At 38.8% G+C, this 20,120-nt stretch overlaps 1 protein-coding gene across 1 annotated transcript in view; it reads left to right on the top strand.

Moving 5' to 3' along the window:
- CNTNAP5 (contactin associated protein family member 5) overlaps window positions 1-20,120 on the top strand; it is an 851,907-nt gene that overhangs the window by 669,287 nt on the left and 162,500 nt on the right. The window contains exon 14 of the mRNA XM_032260961.1: window positions 3,699-3,855. Within this exon, the coding sequence (XP_032116852.1) occupies window positions 3,699-3,855 (157 nt within the window). The remainder of the gene's footprint in view (window positions 1-3,698; window positions 3,856-20,120) is intronic.

Here is a 20,120-nt window from a genome sequence, read left to right as displayed (position 1 = left end):
GGGGAGACAGGGGTTGCAGCACGAGACACTTGGAGGGAGGTGTTGGTGGTGCAGACAGCATGTCAACTGAGTCTGTCTGTAAGCCTTTGGCATTCAGCGGCAGCCAGCTGGGCAGGGTTTTATGTTTATGATTCTGTGGCAGTCCAGCATCTTCCTAATAAATGCATTTTGGCTTGGAACAGGCAGAGTAAATTCTTACCTTCTAATCAAGAACCTGATCAATTAAATTCGATTTTATCTGTTTTCTGCTACCCATTTTCTTTTTCCTGTTAAACCTTCCTATTAGAGCATTTGCAACATTATGCAAAGTGCAGTTTAAAAACCTGGCCACAGATTCTAAAAAAATGCCCTGATTGGGTCTTTATATTGTTTATTTCCTGTGTCTGCAATGAGCTTTTCTAGAAGGCCACAGGTGGCTTATTCGGCTTATTCATGGCCTATGAGTTTTGTTCAGGACATCTTTTCATCAAAGTCTTTCCTGATTCATATGGTTTAAAACTGCACCACACCACACTTCTTCATAGCACACTTGCCCTCCTTGGCCTGTTTCATATTCTCCATGTATGACATGGTTTGGCTGTGTCACACCCAAATCTCATCCTGAATTGTAGCTCCTATAATTCCCATATGTTGTGGGAGGGAGCTGGTGGGAGATAATTGAATCATGGGGGCAGTTTGCCCCGTACTGTTCTCATGGTAGGAAATACGTCTTACAAGATCTGATGGTTTTATAAGGGTTTCCCCTTTCACTTGGCACTCAATTTTCTGTTGTCCGCCACCATGTAAGACATGCCTTTTGCCTTCCACCATGATTGTGAGGCCTCCCCAGCCACATGGAACTGTGAGTCCATTAAACCTCTTTTCATTTATTAATTATCTAGTCTTAGGTATGTCTTTATCAGCAGCATGAAATGGACTAATACACCATACCTCTTATCCCTTTCTAAGTATTAAATTATTTAAATATTATTATTGTTGTTTCCTCCTAATCACAATGTAACCTAAGGGAGGGCATGTTTTGTTTTTTTCTTCATTTTGGTTTGTTTTCTCATGTGATTTATTCCAAGTGCCTAGAGCCATGTTTGAAATAGTATAAATTCTTAGTAAATGTTTGTTGAATGAGTGCGTATTTTTAAATAAAATATTTGTAATCATGCTTTGTTCTTTCACTGTTGAAAGAGCCTCCTGTCAGGAAAGAATAAATTCAATTTCTTCAATGGCCAAAATTTGCAGCCTAGGATGTGGATTTTCTTCCTGACTACTTGGTTAGAGTCAGGACTTGAGGAGCATCAAGCCCCTGTTTGATCCTCAGTATCTTCATTTGCTGTAATATCTCCAGTACTGCACAAGGACCAAGACACAGAGATGGGACATCCGAGGGGAAAATTTAGCAGTAATCCTCTTGTTTTCATATATACATATATAATTTTTGTTCTCTCCCTTTTTCCTTACTTGTTGAGAGTCAGTTGGTTAAAATATTGTTTTTAACCTTTAAACATATCAACCTTTAAGCCAGACATTAAGAGGGAAGAGCTAAGAGGCCAAAGTGGTGCAAGATGTTGATGGATTCAAAACAGAAGAAAGAGTTGGGCTGCTAATGCAGCTTCCAGGGAGTGAAAACACCAAATAAGAATAGGTAAATCTACTAGAAGCAGCACATCCACAGAAGTTACACACAAATTGGCTGTTCAGAGCTTATACCATTAGTAACGATGCAACTGATATGCTTACAGCCTTTCAGGTAGCTCATAAACAAAGTAACTCTGGCTGACATGGGACTTGACTGTGTAGTCTGGATTCTAGATTCTGAGAGGACAGGCCTGGGCTGCTGGAAGGAGGGAGAGGTCGAGGGATTAATTTCCATTTGTGGGTCCAAGGCCAACAATGACAAATATATTCAGATACAAAATTTCACCCTCGTGCTGGCTGGACTAACGCTGCAACGATCCACCTAACCTTACTCCAGCCCTGAAAGTACTCCATGCCCCAAATAAGCCTGCCGGTCCTCTAGGCCATGTATTATTGGCTCATCCGAGCAGGGATTTAGGAAGAAAGCAATTTATGTGAAGTATTTTACAATGGTTTGTAGTTATTTGGAACTAAAGAAAATGAATTCTTACTGTTTATAACAAGTCTTTAAAAGAACACACTGGTTAACAGACATCTCTAACTAAATCTCTAGCTTTAAAGATGACCGGAAATGAACTTACTTTAGGCAGAGAGTGGAGTGCTACGTTGGGGTGACTGCAGTCCTTCAGGCCCTCTGCTTCATGGATCAGTATCCCTAAAATGCTGCTACTTTTCAAAGTATCTTCTGTGTGTTTTTCTCATGACCGTCAGATTATTGAAAATTCTAGGTTGTCTGGTTTCTTCCTACTTGCCTCAGTGAGTTTCATGGGGATGTTAGCCTGGAGGCAAGTAAGCAAAACGTGTTGCTATTTGTATATAGAGATTGTGACTTTTATGTTTGTACATAATAATATGCATGTAAGCTAGAATACTGATGAGGCAAAACTTCAACCTAGTGGCATCCTCAGACAATTGCTATTATTCTACTGTAAAATTGCAAATGATATAAAGTGGCCCCTAATATGTATTCCTTTTACGTTTTAAGTAAGCACATGTTAAGCACCTGTGGTATATCAAACACAAATAAGACCATTACCAAAGGGAGCCCAGGCCTCTCATCCTTCGGCCTAATGATGTACAACACTTCCAGCTCTACCTATCTTGTGTTGGTTGCAGTATCGCTTTCAGAATGATAATTCCAAGCTACTGAAATATGCTCAATCATAAAAAACCCAGCAGTTTTCACTAAACTACATTTCGTAAATAAAACAATTGACAAGGACAAGACTCGAAAAACGGTTTCCAATTAACTGTAAAGACTGGAAATCACAGGTTACGTACCAGGTTTATGTGAGGTAAATATGACCTTCACAAGGGTGTGGTCAGTCCACACATTATCAGCCTTTACAGTGCTTTTATTTGTTTTTCTCCCAAATCTTTGAGTTTTGAATTTATGACTTCTTTTTAAAAAATAAAACCAGAAGATATAGTAACTGCAGGGCTACTACTAATGAGAGAAATCAATGGGGGGCCGTCAGAACCAGCCCTCTTACACAGCCAGCTGCTTCTTCGCCCCAGTGTCTAATCTCCTCGTCATAGACCCAGAACTGAGGACAGAAGTCAGACTAGTCTTGGTCCTGGTGTTCTCCTTTTTCTCTGGTAATTTTAAAAGAAAATTATTATTTTTTAAATTCATATGTTAAACTATTTTGGTCTGAATACTTACCTAAGTTACAGTTGTGATATAAGAATTTAAGTTTCTGACGCTGCCTCTCAATATTGCCATTTATCAATATTTGACTTTATAAATATTTTGATAAAAATGTTGTTTGTATGTGTACATATATGCAAGCATAAGGAGGTGTAAATGCAAATTTAATTATATAGAAAAAGAGAGAAAGAGAGACAGAGATGGAAAAAGAAGGAATGAAAGAGCAAGACAATGAAACAAAGAAATGAAGAAAGCAAGCAGAGGAAAGGGGGGATGTGAGGGAAGGAAGAAGAAAGGAAGGGAGAGAGATTATCTGTATACACCTATTCTCCAAGATACTTTCATCCCAGTTTCTGAACCAGCCCCTGTGTGACTTCAGGCTTGCCTCATCTGACAGATGAAATATCTTGTCTTCCAGATGGAACACCATTTACCTGGTGGATTGGGCGTTCCAATGAACGGCACCCTTACTGGGGAGGCTCTCCTCCTGGAGTCCAGCAGTGTGCATGTGGCCTGGACGAGAGCTGCGTGGACATTCGGCACTTTTGCAATTGCGATGCTGACAAGGATGAATGGTAACGAGAATCTCCATCTTTCTGCAATTATAGGGAAAGCACATTAATTGATACATAAAAGTTCCCCAAGACAGAAGAACGTGGATGAGAAATTCAATACAAAAGCTCCCTACTGATTGTGACTTTTTTTCTTTAACTTTGAAAATGGCCAGTTCTAGTATTTTCAGTATTATAATTGATGTTTGGCACATAGAAGCATGTGGTCACACCATCGGCTTCTTATATTCAGAGCCTTCCATTTCAAACAAGGAATGGCACGTAATATTGAGCTTTCTGATTGAGTCAGGGTATTTAGGATATGTGGGCTATAGGTTTTGAGGGGAGAGAGTGAGAGAGATGGGGATGTGGGGTTACATAGGCTGTTTCTTCATGCTCCCATTGATGTTTCAGTCACCAGCCTCCCCTTTTGCTAGCCATAAACACAAAGCAAAATAAATTTATACTTATTGAGCATCTATTAAATTTTATATAATTCTTTTACGTTTGCTTCATAATGTTGAATAATGTCTATCACAGAAAAGTTAAATAATTTTCCCAGTGTCAAACATGTCTGTCTAGTGATAGATACAGAATTTGAAATCAGCTGTTTCTGCAGCCAGAGGTTCTCTTAGTCTTCTACACCAACTTCTGTAAAATGGATTTAGTGTGAATCTTCCATACCCATTACATTTACCCTTCTTTTGTGCTCCAGGGTAACAGCTAGGTTTTTTACTGCATTGATTATGAAAATATGTATGGAACATTTCCAAACATACTTTTGTTTTGATTGAATTTAAGGCATTCTTTGGTTTTGGCTTAGCAATTTTGCTTGCTTCATCAAATGCGACTCAATTTTAATTAAAAATTTGTATGTTAAGCTGGTCTCAATCCCCAAATTTCACCTTAGTATTTTTATTTCACTTCTCAAAATGCTAACAGCAAGGACTGAGTCACATAAAATACAAGGTTAAGTCAAAATCTTAGTTCAGGAAGGAAAGCACCAGCCATTTGCCTTCATTGGGTCCCAGGAGATGTAAATTATCACTTCACAACACCCTAGCGCTCCCTGGACACCATGGCAGGTTACCTTAGTGCCTTCTCCTAAACTTAAGTAGGCTGAAGTCATATGGTAATGAATTTTGCCTCTCCATGTAGGTAAAATTAGATATAGTTAACCACAGGTAGAATGGATTTCTGCATTCTTTGAGCTCCCACTTTGCCCTGCAGTGAGTTCTATGTCATTATTATGGATGCCTGCAAATCAACTATGATTTGTATCCTGGGTGAAGGCCATGTCGCTTTAAACATTATGTCTCTCAAGATCTACAGAAGACATTCAGTGGTAAGTAGTTGAACAGATTAATTTAGACAATCTTTAAAGAAGAAAATTATCGCAAGATGGCAACTATGAGCTTGGGAGATGTGTTGAAGTGTTAGATGGTTGTGTTGACATAAAGCATATTCAAAATCTCTGTTCCTAGTCACTTGGATTGACTCATTCCTTTGATTTATAAGTTTACTCTGACAGTGCATGATATTAGACACTATATATATAATCAAAGAAGCAGATATAGGAGCTAGAAGAGGAGGGAGTGCTTCCCCTAGTTACCCTTGACTGACTCCTTTTTCCTTTTTCTTTCGTTTTTTTGGAGACAGAGTCTTGCTGTTGCCCAGGCTGGAGCACAGTGATGCGATCTTGGCTCACTGCGACCTCCACCTCCCAGGTTCCAGTGATTCTCCTGCCTCAGCCTCCTGAGTAGCTGGGATTGCAGGTGCCTGCCTTCACACCTGGTTGATTTTTGTATTTTTAGTACAGATGGGGTTTCACCGTGTTGGTCAGGCTGGTCTCAAACTCCTGACCTTGTGATCCCCCACCTTGGCCTCCCAAAATGTTGAGATCACAGGCATGAGCCACCACGCCCAGCCGACTCTGACTCTGTTCTTAGCTGCATTCTTGATCTTTGCTGTTGCTTTTCCTTTACCCCTTTCTTTCTAGAACATCTGCCTCAGTGTCTTCTCTTCCTAGGGAACAACTGATCTTGGCTTAATTTACTGCACACTGAGGGGCAGGGAGGATCATGCCCTTATATCCCTTAATTGGGCTGAAGTGCTATGCATCTCCTTTTCTGGAACTTTCCACTGATCTCTTCCACTCAGCTTCAAGCATCTCCCTCCTTTGACCTGTTCGCTGTTTCAATAACCTCTGAACCCCTCATCTGATGACTTCACTGTATCATCTAGAGTGAGATCGGAGGGATTCTTCATAATGTCTTTTCTCTCACCTTGATTACTCCAGAAGCTGTACACATTTCATGCCGCTTTCCATTTCCTTTAGAGCCAGGGAAAAATTTTCATCCAATGTCACTTTCTGTGGCAAGTGACCTCTATCAGGGCATCAGAAATTATTATTAGATAAGGTCCTATTCAACAACCAGTCTATGAAAGCTCAAGAGAAAATGACTGAAATTTCCCTTGTAAGATGCCTGCCTCACTCCTGAATGTTCCAGAGTAGCATGTTGACTATCTTGGGACAAAGTCTATGTCTGAACAGATCAGTAAGTTTCTCTGTCATTCTCCAGAAGGAACAGAGACTTAGATTCTGATTCAACATTTCTGAGTTTCATTCCTTGCCTTAGTGTAAGTCATAGCCTGTGATAAAGAGATTTTATAAATAATTCATCACAGAAGCATCTGTATGTATTACTTCATCAGACATCTACTGATTTATCGCTTACTTACTGAGTGCCTACTCTGTGCCTGACAGGCGGTCTGCTGTGCAGAGAAAGTCAAGGGCATTATAGTCCCTGCCCTTGAGGAACCCTCAGAACAGAGGAAAAGAAAGGGCTAGTTATTAGGTGGGTGCACCAACCTAATAGGAATACATGGGTCAGTGTGATAAATTTGGTGACAGAAATAAGCACATATGTGCCTGGACCTGGGGTGGAAATGAGCTGGGAAATTTAGATTGTGAAGAGAAGCAGCAGTTAAGTTTCGAAGGAGCAAAATAAGCTAGTTAAAGAAATAAACAAACTGGCATACTACAGTTGGGGGTGGGGGTAGGAGAAACATCTGTGTGCAAGGGGAGATGTAAAATAACATAAAAATCACCACTCTTAAACCACAAATATATTGGTGTGTTTGTTGCACAGTGGTCATATGAGAAATGTACAGAAGGTGAAGGCAGGGAGGGAGGTCAAATCCAGATTATGAAGTTCCTTGCATGGAACTAACAGTGAGCTAGCTCTGTCTGTAGAAGAATTGTGGGCATACAATAAGCATTCACAAAAGAGACCAGGCATATCTTTGTGAAAATGCACTCATTATTTATCTATCAAACTTTAGTATTTACTGCAGAAAGAAAAAATACACAAGCTAACACATTTGTGAAATTATCACGTTCAACATACTTGTCATTTCTTTCTTGACCAACACATGGTCAAACTGACTTTCCACACATTTCAAATTTTTGTTTTAGACCACTATGCCCCTTTTTATATCCGTGCCGGTCTGCATGCCTCTTAGAAACTTTGAATATTCTTGCCTTGTAAAATTCCCTCAAGTTTTCGCTCTTGTGAAATTAATCAGAAAACTGACTTGGCCTGGTATAGCACCCAGTGCATAGCAGTTTAATATGTTACAATTCATAGATAGTATTGTCACTTAAATGTTACCTATCATATCCTGAATTGTTCTTAGTATTTTATATACTATATCTCATGATAACATCTTAACAACTCTTTTGGTTGGTTTTATTATTTCTTTTTCCCAGAAAAAGAAACTGAGGCTCAGAGATGATAAATGGCTTTGTTAAGGTCACTTGACTAAGGCGCAGAGTAGAAATTTTAGCTGAATCCGAAAATGCTTTTGTGATTATGTCAAAGGAGCCGCTAACATTGGGGTTTTGAATAATGGCCAGCCAGTGAGGATGCCGGAGGGAGCTCTCCTAGAATCTCTCAAATCACATCACGGCAGTATGCATTTCTTTTTGCTAACCAGGGTGTTTAGGGAAACTGGGGCATCTTTAAAGCCTCTGGTGATTAATAGTTTTTTGCTGTGTTTTCTTATTTTTGTGAGTAAGGGGCTCACTTTGTTGCCCAGGCTGGTCTTGAACTCCTGAGTTCAAGCAATCCTCCCATCTCAGCCTCCTAAAGCATGGAGATTTTAGGTGTATTCAACCATGGCCGTCTTGTTCTATTTTAATAAACCTCTGTAACTGAATAACATGTATTTCAGTGAGACCCAAGTAAATAAGGATAATGAGTGTATGTCGTAGGTGGGGAGTGAAAGTGAGGCAGCTCGAAAGATGGAGGTGGGTGGGGAGAGAAGAAAAAGTCATTTAGTGAACCTCTAAAGCACATTTCCTTCTTAGAGTAAAAGAAAGTTTCAACTATATATCTGAATTAGCTGATTTCCTCATGGTTTCTATCCCAATCAGACCGCTAAATCGTAATGAAAAAGAAAGAATGAAGGAACATGTAAAGAATAATAATTTCACCGATTAATTGCTGTTTGCAAACGAACTTATCTTCAACGTCATCATACAGTCTAGATGCTTTCTGAATCAGCTACTTGAGAGTGCTGGATTGTTGAGAGTAAGAAAGGAAACTCTGGTGACAGCTCCGGGTCGCAGACCTTGGAGACAGCACAGGAGAGTGTCGGGCTATGTGGGTGTTGGAAAAACAGTCACCCAGCAAGAGGGGTCAAAGGCTGGTGGAGCAGCATGTTGGAGAATGCAGGGAGAATGTGCAATGCCCCTTCTGACGACCCATGGCCCAAATGAAGAGTCCTCTTGTCCAAACAGCCAGGTTGCACCAAAGTGAAGCTCTTTTACTTAGCAGTAGAACATTCTTTTATTCATTTTAGAAGAAAGTGCAGACATTTTTATTTGATTTTTAGTAACTCTGTTCTTTGCCTCTTGCCTTTATTGTACCCTTGCATAAAGTGTTATGGCAAAAATAGTAAGAGAAAATGATGTAAGCTTTAAAAAATTCTGGTCATCTCATATTCCTAAACAGGGAATCTATTATTCTTTCCCTTAAATAATACAATATTTTTATGGGATTTTTTTTTTAGCATGTATAATCCTGGAGCTTTAACCTACTATTACCCTTTGGTTCTACTTTTCTGTCACAGAGAAATTAGTTAATAAATGTTGCTAAATTCATGAATCAACGATGGGTGAATGATTTCTGTTAGACAGATTTTTATCAATGTATTTTTAAATAAGTCAGGCCATAACCACAATAGGATTAGTTGAAATGTACTTCTTTGTTTGCTACTACTCTTGTTTCACAATCACACAAGAAATATTTACCAAATTTTAACCTAAATGCCTTTTGCTACAGACTGTTTTTCTTCTGGCTATCAAGAGTTGTTATTTTTCTTCCTATGCCTGGATTATTTCACTTAACATCGTATCTTCAAGGTTTGTTCATGTTATCGAAAAGGACAGGATTTTCTTACTTTGGCAAGCTTGAATAGTTCATTGGTTATATTCGCATTTTCTTTATTCAGTTATTCACTGATGGACACTGAGGTTGTTTCCATGTGAGGGGATAGACAGGTAGCTTGATTTAGCCATTCCGTGATGTCAACACATCATGTTTATACCCTATAAATGTATACAATTTTTGTTGTTCAATTAAAAAAAATTACTGATGCTGGAGAGGATGTGGAGAAAAAGGAACACTTTTACACTGTTGGTGGGAGTGTAAATTAGTTCAACCATTATGGAGCAGCATGTTGGGAGTGTAAATTAGTTCAACCATTATGAGAGCATAATTATGGAGCAGCATGTTGGTGGGAGTATAAATTAGTTCAACCCTTATGGAGCAGCATGTGACAGTTCCTCAAGGATCTAGAAATGGAAATTCCATTTGACCCAGCAATCCCATTACTGAGTACAGTATATACCCAAAGAATTACAAATTGTTCTAATATAAAGACACATGCACATGTATATTTGTTGAGGCACTGTTTACAATAGCAAAGGCCTGGAACCAACCTAAATGCCCATCAATGATAGACTGGACAAAGAAAATGTGGCACATATGCACCACGGAATATTATGCAGCTATAAAAAATTACAAGTTCGTGTCCTTTGTAGAGACATGGATGAATCTAGAAATCATCATTCTCAGCAAATGACACAAGAACAGAAAATCAAACACCGCATGTTTTTACTCATAGGTGGGCGATGAACAATGTGAACACTCTCATTCTCAGCATTGAACATCAATTGCTCAGAACATCATTCTCAACAAATGACACAAGAACAGAAAATCAAACACCACATGTTTTTACTCATAGGCAGGTGATGAACAGTGTGAACACTTGGGCAAAGGGAAGGGAACAACACTCACTGGGCAGGTGAGGGGGTGGAGGAGAGGAGAGGGGAGGGACAACAGGGGGTGGGGAGGATTGGGATGGTTAACACCAGGAAAATGCCTGATGTAGGCGATGTGGGGATGGAGACACCAAACCACCATGCCACGTGTGTACCCATGCAACAATCCTGCAGGATGCAGGATGTGCACACGTACCGCAGAGCCCAAAGCACAATAAAAATACATATATTTTTTAGAAAAGTAGTTACAAGTGAACATTCTGTTCCAAAACTTATCTTTGTATACATTTGTCTTCAAAATAAGCTTTTGTTTTTGTGAATGCAAGTCTAATCCAGGCCCCAGGACATTGCCTTACCCAAGGACCCTGCAATCCCTTCCCACGAAACATATAATGAGAAGACATTGGATATATCAGAGTGGTGTAGAATTTTGCTGATTCCTCACCTGCATCACTTTTTGATCCTTCAGAACTCTTCCAATTTTCTCAAAACTTTCACCTCTGAGATTCCCAGGCTCCATGCAGTTAGGGTGTCTCATACCAGCTAGCATCCTGAGAAGGGACCCCAATCCTGAATCCTGAGAGAAATGAAAAGTTTGCCTCAGAGCACACTAAGGTTCCATTCCTTAGTTTCAAAAGAATAATAAATTGGGCAATCTCAACTGGTTGAATTTTATTACTCACGAATCTGTTTATGAGCTACTCTACTGCTTATTGAGTTTTGAAAGTTTCTGCTCTCTAGGCAGACAGGAATTAAGAGGGATTTATGTGGGTTTTTGCTCACTCAGTCCCTGAATCCCACAAGCATCTTGGAAACTAATCAGGGCCAGACTCTTGTGTTGGAGAGGGGTGTCCTTGTCACAAGGTGAGTCCTCCGTGGGTTAACTGCTGACTGAGAGGATGCATGAATGAAGAGATGGGGCATTTTCTCTCTCCTCGTCTGCTCTTCCTGGCCAAATATGCCCTCCACTTGCAAGTTATTTTTTGCTGTCTTAATCATTAAATGTTCTCTTAAAGTATACATTTTGGAGTAACTTGATACTGGCTTATTTATGCTAATGTTCCCATGACTGGGTTTCAACGTTTTTACATGTTTTTGAGAACGGATTTCACTCTGTCAGCTGGGATGGAGTGCAGTGGTGTGATCTCAGCTCAGTGCAGCCTCGAACTCCTGACCTCAAGCAATCCTCACACTTCGAACTCACAAAGTTATGGGATTACAGGCATGAACAATTCTGCCCAGCCTATATTTTTTTTTTAGACAGAATGTTTCATGGTGTATCTTAGTGTGAAGAATAAAAAGGCATTGTCCAATTAAGACATAAAGGAAAACATATGAAAATAGAGAAAAAGAACTTGTGATGAGAGGTTGAAAATTCAAAACCAAAATATCACGTCATTATTTTGTAGAAATCTAAATGAGGAAAATAGTTGATATTTTGTCTAGGGTAGCATTAAAGAGGGTTTCTTTTTTTTTTTTCTTTTTCTTTCTTTTTATTTAATGATGCCACCATCCTATCACCTTTTGGGGAAAAATATCTAATATGAACGATTTATCATCGATGGGTTCTGGAAAACAATATATAGCTATGAAATACACTTCTTTTTATCTTGTGGAAAACGAAATGTAGGCTGAGGTTTCTATTACATCAGTTACCTGTCTAGCCTTACAAATATACTATCACCAAATTGTCTGTAAAGTCTCACTATTTGAGCAATTGCAAAATTGTATCAGAAATAAAACTCAAAGTCATTATAGAGATTATGATTTTGCGTTTATATGAAATGATCCTCTCCCTGAGGAGACGGCTTTACTACAGGGATATTTAGAACTCTCCAGTCAGAACATAGACACATAGGTAGACATTCCTTACAACTTCTTGATCAGAATTTGCTGGAACTCTTAGCCAGGTATGTCCGAAGGGGACAGTTGTGACAGAATGGGAAGTTGGTGACAATGTTTCCCTGCCCCTTTCATTCTCTGTGTCTGTATCATTTCTACTCTGCCTGGGGCAGCTTTCGTGGTCCATGGCAATGCTCTCTGTGAACTACAAATAAATCCCAGTGTCTGCATTTTTTTAAAAGTGTAGTGTCTTCATCATGTAGCAGCACAAGAAATAATTCTACCTCCTTTGTACATCTGTCTTATAGGTATTTTGTGAAAATGTCATGAGCTAATTCATGTAATACACTTAGAATACACACAATTGTAGTTATTTTTGCTGGTATTATTTTCAATTCTGGATATAAAAATGTAATGAATCTTTCAGTAATATTTTATTATGTAATAGAAAGAACAAATTCTGGATTTGTCACTTATTAACTAGAGAGACTAAATCATTAGCCTCTCTGAGCTTCGGGTTTCTAATTTAGTTTTTAACAGTGAGAGAATACATATCTCTGGGAAGTATTGGCCGAGTTAACAATAGTTTGTGCATCTAGCAGATGTGGCATGGAGTCAGAGCTCAAAGATTTATAAACCATCTTTTTATTATTATTTTCTCCATTTTGTCAGATCTTAAATAAACCAGAAAAGACAACGTTGATTTATAGAAGTTAAATGATGTCTAAGAAAAGTATGTATGCATGTATTGCAAATCAAAGCCACAATGAGATACCATCTTATACCAGTCAGAATGGCTATTATTAAAAAGCCGAAAAAAACAACAGATGCTGGCAATTTGTGGAAAAAAAAGAGCATGTTTACACCATTGTTGGGAGCGTAAATTAGTTCAATAATTTTTGAAGACAATGTCGCAATTCCTCAAAGACTTAGAGGCAGAACTACCATTTGACCCAGCAATCCCATTACTGGATATATACCTAAAAGAATATAAATCATTCTGTGAAAAGATACATGCACACGTCTGTTCATTGCAGTGCTATTTTCAATAGCAAAGACATGAAATCAACCCAAATGCCCATCAATCATAGACTGGATAAAGAAAATGTGGCACATATATACCACAGAATACTATGCAGTCATAAAAAAGAATGAGATCATGTGCTTTGCAGGGACATGGATGGAGCTGGAAGCCATTATTCTCAGTAAACTAACACAGGGGGAGAAAACCAAATACTGCATCTTCTCACTCATGAGTGGGAGCTGACTGATGAGAACACATGGATGCATTGGGTGGGAAACAACACACACTGGGGCCTGTGAGAGGGTGGGGAGTGGGAGGAGAGAGGGCATCAGGAAGAATAGCTAATGAATGCTTGGCTTAATAAATAAGTGATGGGGAGATCTGTGCAATAAATCACCATGGCATATGTTTGCCTATGTAACAAACTTGCACAACCTGCACATGTACCCCTGAAATTAAACGTTGGAAATAAAAAAAAAAAAAGAAACTGAAGGGAAAAACAGGAAAGTATATATGCATAGATGTAACAAACAGGAGCATAGCGAAGTAATAGCATGCCTGCACAAAGTTCAGTTCACCACCAAACTTCGAGTAGAGGAAGGAAATAGCACTAAGATTCCTCTCTCCAAAACAGGGCTGCTCTCTGAAGGTTTATTCATAAAATTCACCACGTAATTGATGGATCCGCCTTGAGTATAAAGAAGCCAAGAGATTGCTTGTGAGTGTCTAACAGAAGAGTTCACGGACTCCCAGAAATCTGGTCAAGGTGACCCATGTGTAATCTCAGAGAATGCAGGGCTGGAAAATGATTGTAAATTAGTAAACTGAAACCTAATCCATTGATCTGTGTCTTGTGCGGAGAAAGCCTTTGTGCACAGAATGGGGATGGTCAACCTGAGACCTACTGAGGGCAGTGTGAGGACTCGGGGCCTGGCGCTGTGATTCCAGCACAGTCCAGAGGAGGCACAGACTAATGTGAGAAACACCAGCTTCCACACCTGGGAGAGTTGCAGGTGAAAGGTGGGAGACCCGTGTTGGAGCACAGGAGACATTCGTGGTTATAGGCAAATCATTTGGCATCTAAATCTGTGTCCAAATTCTGGCTTTTCCATTTGCAAATGATGCACCTTGAGTAGGTTTGTCATCTTCCTGAATCTCAGTTTCTGCTCCTATACAATGCAGGTAATTGTTACAAAATTTTCCGAGTGTCAGTCTCAGTATTAAATGAGTGAAACTCTACTTGAATCCTCCCATGACCAGGGAAAGGCTTCAGGGATATGAATTTCTCAGCTGAGTCCCCAAACCACCAGTACATTCTAAAGCAGCAAACTCAAACTCTAGCAGTGTCTCTAATTTAGGAATTTTTTTTAAAAAGAGTTTATCCTGTAAAAGGCAATAGTGGTTTAAAATTGCATTTTATTGTCCACTTTATAAATATTTTTGGTGTTTGGACTTATCCGTAAGAGCTAGAGACTTCTTGAAAGGTTTTAAGAAATAAAGTATGAATTATGGTACACGTGATGTAAACATGTTTACTGGAGTAATAAGAAGAATGACAGGAATAAAGAGAGTGGATAGATTACAAGCAGGGGTCAAGTTTATGTCACCATCCTCAACGTCTAGGCAGAGACATGAGATCTCAAAATAAAACAGAGTCCAGGAGTGTGAGGGTAAGGCAGTTGAATGGAGAGACATGAAGATGATGGAACTGGTGGAAGTTGTTAATTAAGAGCAAGGGAGGAAGTAAGAAAGAGGAGAGAAATGAAGACTCATATGCTTATGACCTCAGCAACTGGGTGTACAGGACAAGTCATTCACAGAGGTGAGTAACACAGACAGGTGAGAAAACTGACCCCTGTGAAAATGACTAGTGAAGGAGGTTGAGCATCTTGGTTTCAGGTGCCTGATGACATCCAAGGGAAGGATTCAGTAGACAGTTAAATGAATATATATTCATGGAGGAATGTATGTGTGTGTGTAACAGCAAAGAAGACAAAGGTAAAATGTAAAATGCTTTAACAAAATGAAGAATGTTAGGGGCTGACACATTCCATGGAAAGTAGCAATTTAATAAGGGAAGTCTCAGTGGACTGAAACGGGAAAAGGCCAATTGTCATAGGTTGAGGAGTACAGGGTGCAGAGGAAGATGAGATAAGAGAATGAAGGCAATTGTGTGAAGAAAATTTGACTCTGAAGAGAAGAGAAGAAAGGGAAGTAACTAGATTGAGAGACAAGGTTGACGATGACTACAGCATGCAAGCAGACAAAGAGGGAGAAGTCGATGATACAACATAAAGAGAGAGCTTAACTGAAGAAGGAAGTGCCCTGAGAAGTCAGAAGATGAGATTCAGGATAAAAAACCGTCCATGGCTAAGAGGAGGACTGCTCCTGCCAAGAGAAAGCAAATCACCTGGGTTCAGATGGTCTGACTTTGCAGATACCCTTGCTTGATTGCTGACTAATGCCGAGCTTCTTCTCTATGAAACATTTACCCATTTTCCAACAAGGGAAAACAAGAATTACACACACAGGCCAATGTATAAATAAAGGTCACAAAATATTGCGTACAAATAATTGAAATTAGAATTGAGAAGGAAAAGAGAATATAGAATATTTGGCGACATTTTTGAGAGGAAACTTGAGTTGAGTCTTGAGAAATTTGGAGAGTTGGAGAAGACAAACAATTGATTTGTTCCAGAGAAAGAGAGATGTATGTTTTAGAATCATCCAGATCTAAGTGGTGTTGAATCACAAGTATGTTGTGTAATCTAACACTTTTGACTTTTAATCTAATTGCTTCCTGAATAAGGCTGATGGCAATCTAGAGAGTACACACACACACACACACACACACACACACACCTGAAATCATGTGTGTGTATGTGTGTGTGCATATATATGTGTGTGTGTGTGAGTGTGTGTGTGCATATATATATGTGTGTGTGTGTGAGAGTGTGTGTGCATATATATATGCACATACACACACACTCACACACACACATATATACTGTATGTATATATATATATACGTATATATATGTGCATATATACGTATATATATATATGCACACATAAAATGGCATCACTAATTGTTTCTTTTTTTATATTCAGGGCATGCTCTAAAAATTATGCCTCCTAAAATCTTCATCTCTGGTAGCATCTTTTAAATCAATTTTACAACTATAATGTCTTGAGGGCCATTTTCATTTCTTAACAGTAAAGTACCTGTTTGTGAAAAGTCCTTTGGTTTCAGGTTTCTAGAGCATTTATAGAAAAAAAAAAAGTTTCTGAACATTTTAAATGCATACTTAATTTGCCCTCTCCCCTAGTTTCTTATTCTAGGAAATAAAAACAAGATTCCAGATGTGGTTCCGTCTGTGTGGAGCACAGGGGAATGGATATTATCCTGGGGTAGACTATATATTTAACCAGTCAACTGTTGGCAGCCAAATGACCCTTAAGCTCATTTAAACCTTCTTGTTACCTAATCTCCTCGGTCTCTCTTTTTTTTTTTTTTTTTTTAATATGGAAGTGTTGAGAAAGAAAGTAAAAGAGAAATAATTCTTCCTTAAACAAAGGTAAGATGAATTATCAGCAAGCAGCAGTGCAGACTTGAAGAGTGGCTTGCAGGCATCTTACTGGTCATTCCTCCTTTCCAGCCACAAGAAATGAAGAACATCATGTGTGCCCCACTCAAGGGAAGGGGTTGTGGAGTCTCTTGAAGTTGATCCACTCAGATTCACACATGGCCTTCAACGGGAGCTGAGGTCTTGAATTCTTCCTAAACTTTTATATTTGTCTACCATATATAATATTCTATTTGCTACTTCTGAGTGACTAAAAGAGGAAAGGACACAAAAGAGGGAAATAAACCTCACTATATTTCTTATAGTTAAATCACCCAAAGTATGTACGGAAAGAAGCTTACCAAGCAGCAGTGAGCCAAAACTGGTTGGTGAAAATGAATGTCAGTCTGTGACATTTCATCAGACTTGATACAATGATGCCCCACCAGCACTCTGCCACTCTAAACTGGGTGAAATACCAAGATTCATATACTTAAAGAAGACCACATAGACTAATTCTGTGCCATACCCTTGCTCTTGAGAATATTTAAGTTTCTTCTTGCCACATGTGTTTTATTATTTTTTAGGTCATACTAAAGTGTTTTTTGAGGATCACATGCCTATCTTATGCGTCCTTGTAGGCTCCATAAACGAGAGTGTCTGGCGGCTCTGCTCGTGCATTCCAGCTGTGGGGTGCTGTTTCTTGTTCTCCTGTTATATATTCTTTATGTGTCATGTTTTTATTTCAAACTTTAATGAGAATTTTCAAAACTATATATTGAGTCTCTACTATCTACAAGTTGGTGTGTTAACTATTTTGTATACATAACTCACTTCGATTCATACAATATCAAATTATTATTATTGTTGTTATAACTACTTAAAACATAAGAAAACTGAGGCCTAGAGTGACCTCAATGCCGTTATACTACTAGGGTATTGAGGTACCTGGAGTCAACTCGTGTCATCTGGTCCCAGTGACAGGCTGGAGTCCTACACACAACACAGTCATCTCTCAACTGTACTTAGGAAGTTTACTTACTTGCGTTTTTTTCCAAAGGAAGTGAAAGTCTGCAAAGTCCTTACCCTTGGCATGAAGAAAGCAAATCTATAACTGTCAGCTCCTTGCTTAGCAATAGGTACCACCATCATTTGCATCATTTTATTGTGACTAAAACCCACCACGACCCTCACCACCAATTGTCCTACCCATTGCTTTGAAATGTTGGAATCATAACTGTCACCCACAAATTTAATTCAGTCCAATCATATCACTAATGGACCTTAAAAGCAAGAATAAGTATGCAAATTCCCCTTGATGGCTCCATTGCCTATAGGCTCAATGCATCCCTCACATGGGGTGGATTGGTCCAGACAGTGTAGGTTCCCACTATAATTTTTTAAAGAAATTTAATTCATTGCCAATATTTAAAAACTGAAAACTTTTTCGTTAATAATCTAGTCTGGCTCTTTGGTCTTGTATTAAAGAATGGCACAATTTCCTGTTGTTAATTAATACTACAGCACAGCTTTAGTTGAGACACCTACTTTATGCTTATCTCTCTTTCCCCCGACACTGAGATTGTGTGTCAGTTTCCATTTATTACTAACACAAAGCTGGATTCACACACTTTTTGACTTGCTTGGCCCCTGTAGGCATTTACATTTGTATCTGTTTCCATTACACGAAACAGCTTTAGAGAGTAATTTACTTTAAGTTTTCAGGTAAAAAGTATTCTTAGTAATGTCCCTTGCATCATCAAACTAAATATGATTTTTTTTCCCTTTTATTTGGAAGAGATTTTTATTCTTAGAGTGCTATTTGTAGATCCCAACACTTTGACACAAAAGCATCAAATTGTTGTAGACAAGATGCCAGAGTGTATAGTGAAGGCAGTAGTTGGCATTGATGGACTGACTTTAGAATCTACCATTTTCACCTTGAAAATGGAAATGGAGAGACATGCAATTCTACAGAAGTATAAAATTTCTTCAGGAGAGAAATTTCGCTTGGTCTTCATTCCACTTTGACTGTTTGGAATTTGCTTTGAAATCTCTGCCTGAAAAGATATTGGAATGTGGAGATTCAAATTCATCCCTGTATCTATGCAAAGTTCATAGATGTACTTTCAAACTGAGACAAAAGCCTTATTCTATATCCTTTGAATGGCCTCTAAGTAGAGGTATGTGAATTGTAGATATCGTGCAGTACATTTCTTTACATTTTCTGTTTGATAGACCTATAGGAATATGTGTACAGGTGAATATTTGACTTAGTTATAACTGAGATGAAGTAATATGTTTTTCTCCAAATTTCATGAGTTGGACAATAAATCTGAAAATTTAATTTTCTACCTGTGCTGTGTGGTATAAGCTCTTCAATACAGAATCATAGCTGGATGCATAAAAAGATGAATTGACTTGCCTGGGGCCACAGAGTAGTTCAGGAACAAAGAGGAGAACTAAAATAAGTGTCACTGTCGCCATTTTTGAGCATTTACCATAGATCAGGCACCATGCTAAGTGACTACATAATCTCTTTTAAACCCGTCAGTCACTGTGATGTAGATGTTATCTCCATTTTAAAATTGAGCACACTGAGGATCTCAGACATGAAATTATATGCCAAGTCTAACACCACTAGGACCTGGGGACTGGGATTCCGGAACACAGCTGTATGCTTCTAAAACTATGTCCTTAAGACATGGGATACATACTGGGGATACCAAGAATGTGACGTTGTTCCTGCCTCTTCTGTGGTGTAAAGTGTGACCTTAGGCCAGTTATCTAATATCCCTGAGACTCAGTTTCCTCAATTGTGAATGGGCATAATGACATCCACTGCACAGGATTATCATTTGGGGGAAAATACCCATCTGCCTCAAAACAGTTATAAATTCAATGCTAGTTTCCTACATCCAGTTTTTCCTCTCAGCCAAATGATGTGACCCTTACTATGAGTCCAAAAACACCACCTTAAAAGAAAGAGAAAATAGCCCATGGCTTAGCCTATTCTTTTTTTTTTTTTTTTTTTTTTTTTTTAATTTTTCCAAAGGCGGCTAGTCAATACCTTATTTGCATGATTAACCAAAACAAAGCCAGGATCATTAACCACCGAGATCTTTAAGAACCAAAAGAAATGCAACAAACCAGTAACTACAAAGCACCTAGAGTCAAAAGGTGGTTTAAAAAAAAAATCTAAAGTTGATTAAAACCTGTTGGCAGGTGGCTGAAACAAGTCCTTGGGGTGATTTCTGAGTGGAATTTGTGATGGCCGTTTCAAGTTAGCTGCTGAGATAGCCGATCTCTTTATGGGAATGAGAGGTGAAGTTTAATGTTACATTAGCACAGATTGAGCAGGTGGGGTGCTCTTAGCCACCAAAAGCAGCAGCAGTCTTGGTAAACTATCCATTTCTACAAGCACACGTGGGGAAGACGTAAAATTCACCTGTTTTTGGAAGTCGGCCATGGGTTTTGTAATTAACATTCCTTCCTTCCACACACACTT

Source organism: Sapajus apella, unplaced genomic scaffold, assembly GCF_009761245.1.
Source record: "Sapajus apella isolate SASKATOON/1434 unplaced genomic scaffold, GSC_monkey_1.0 scaffold120, whole genome shotgun sequence".
Classification (NCBI taxonomy): Eukaryota; Metazoa; Chordata; class Mammalia; order Primates; family Cebidae; genus Sapajus; species Sapajus apella.
This window is presented reverse-complemented; position numbering and strand designations above follow the sequence as displayed.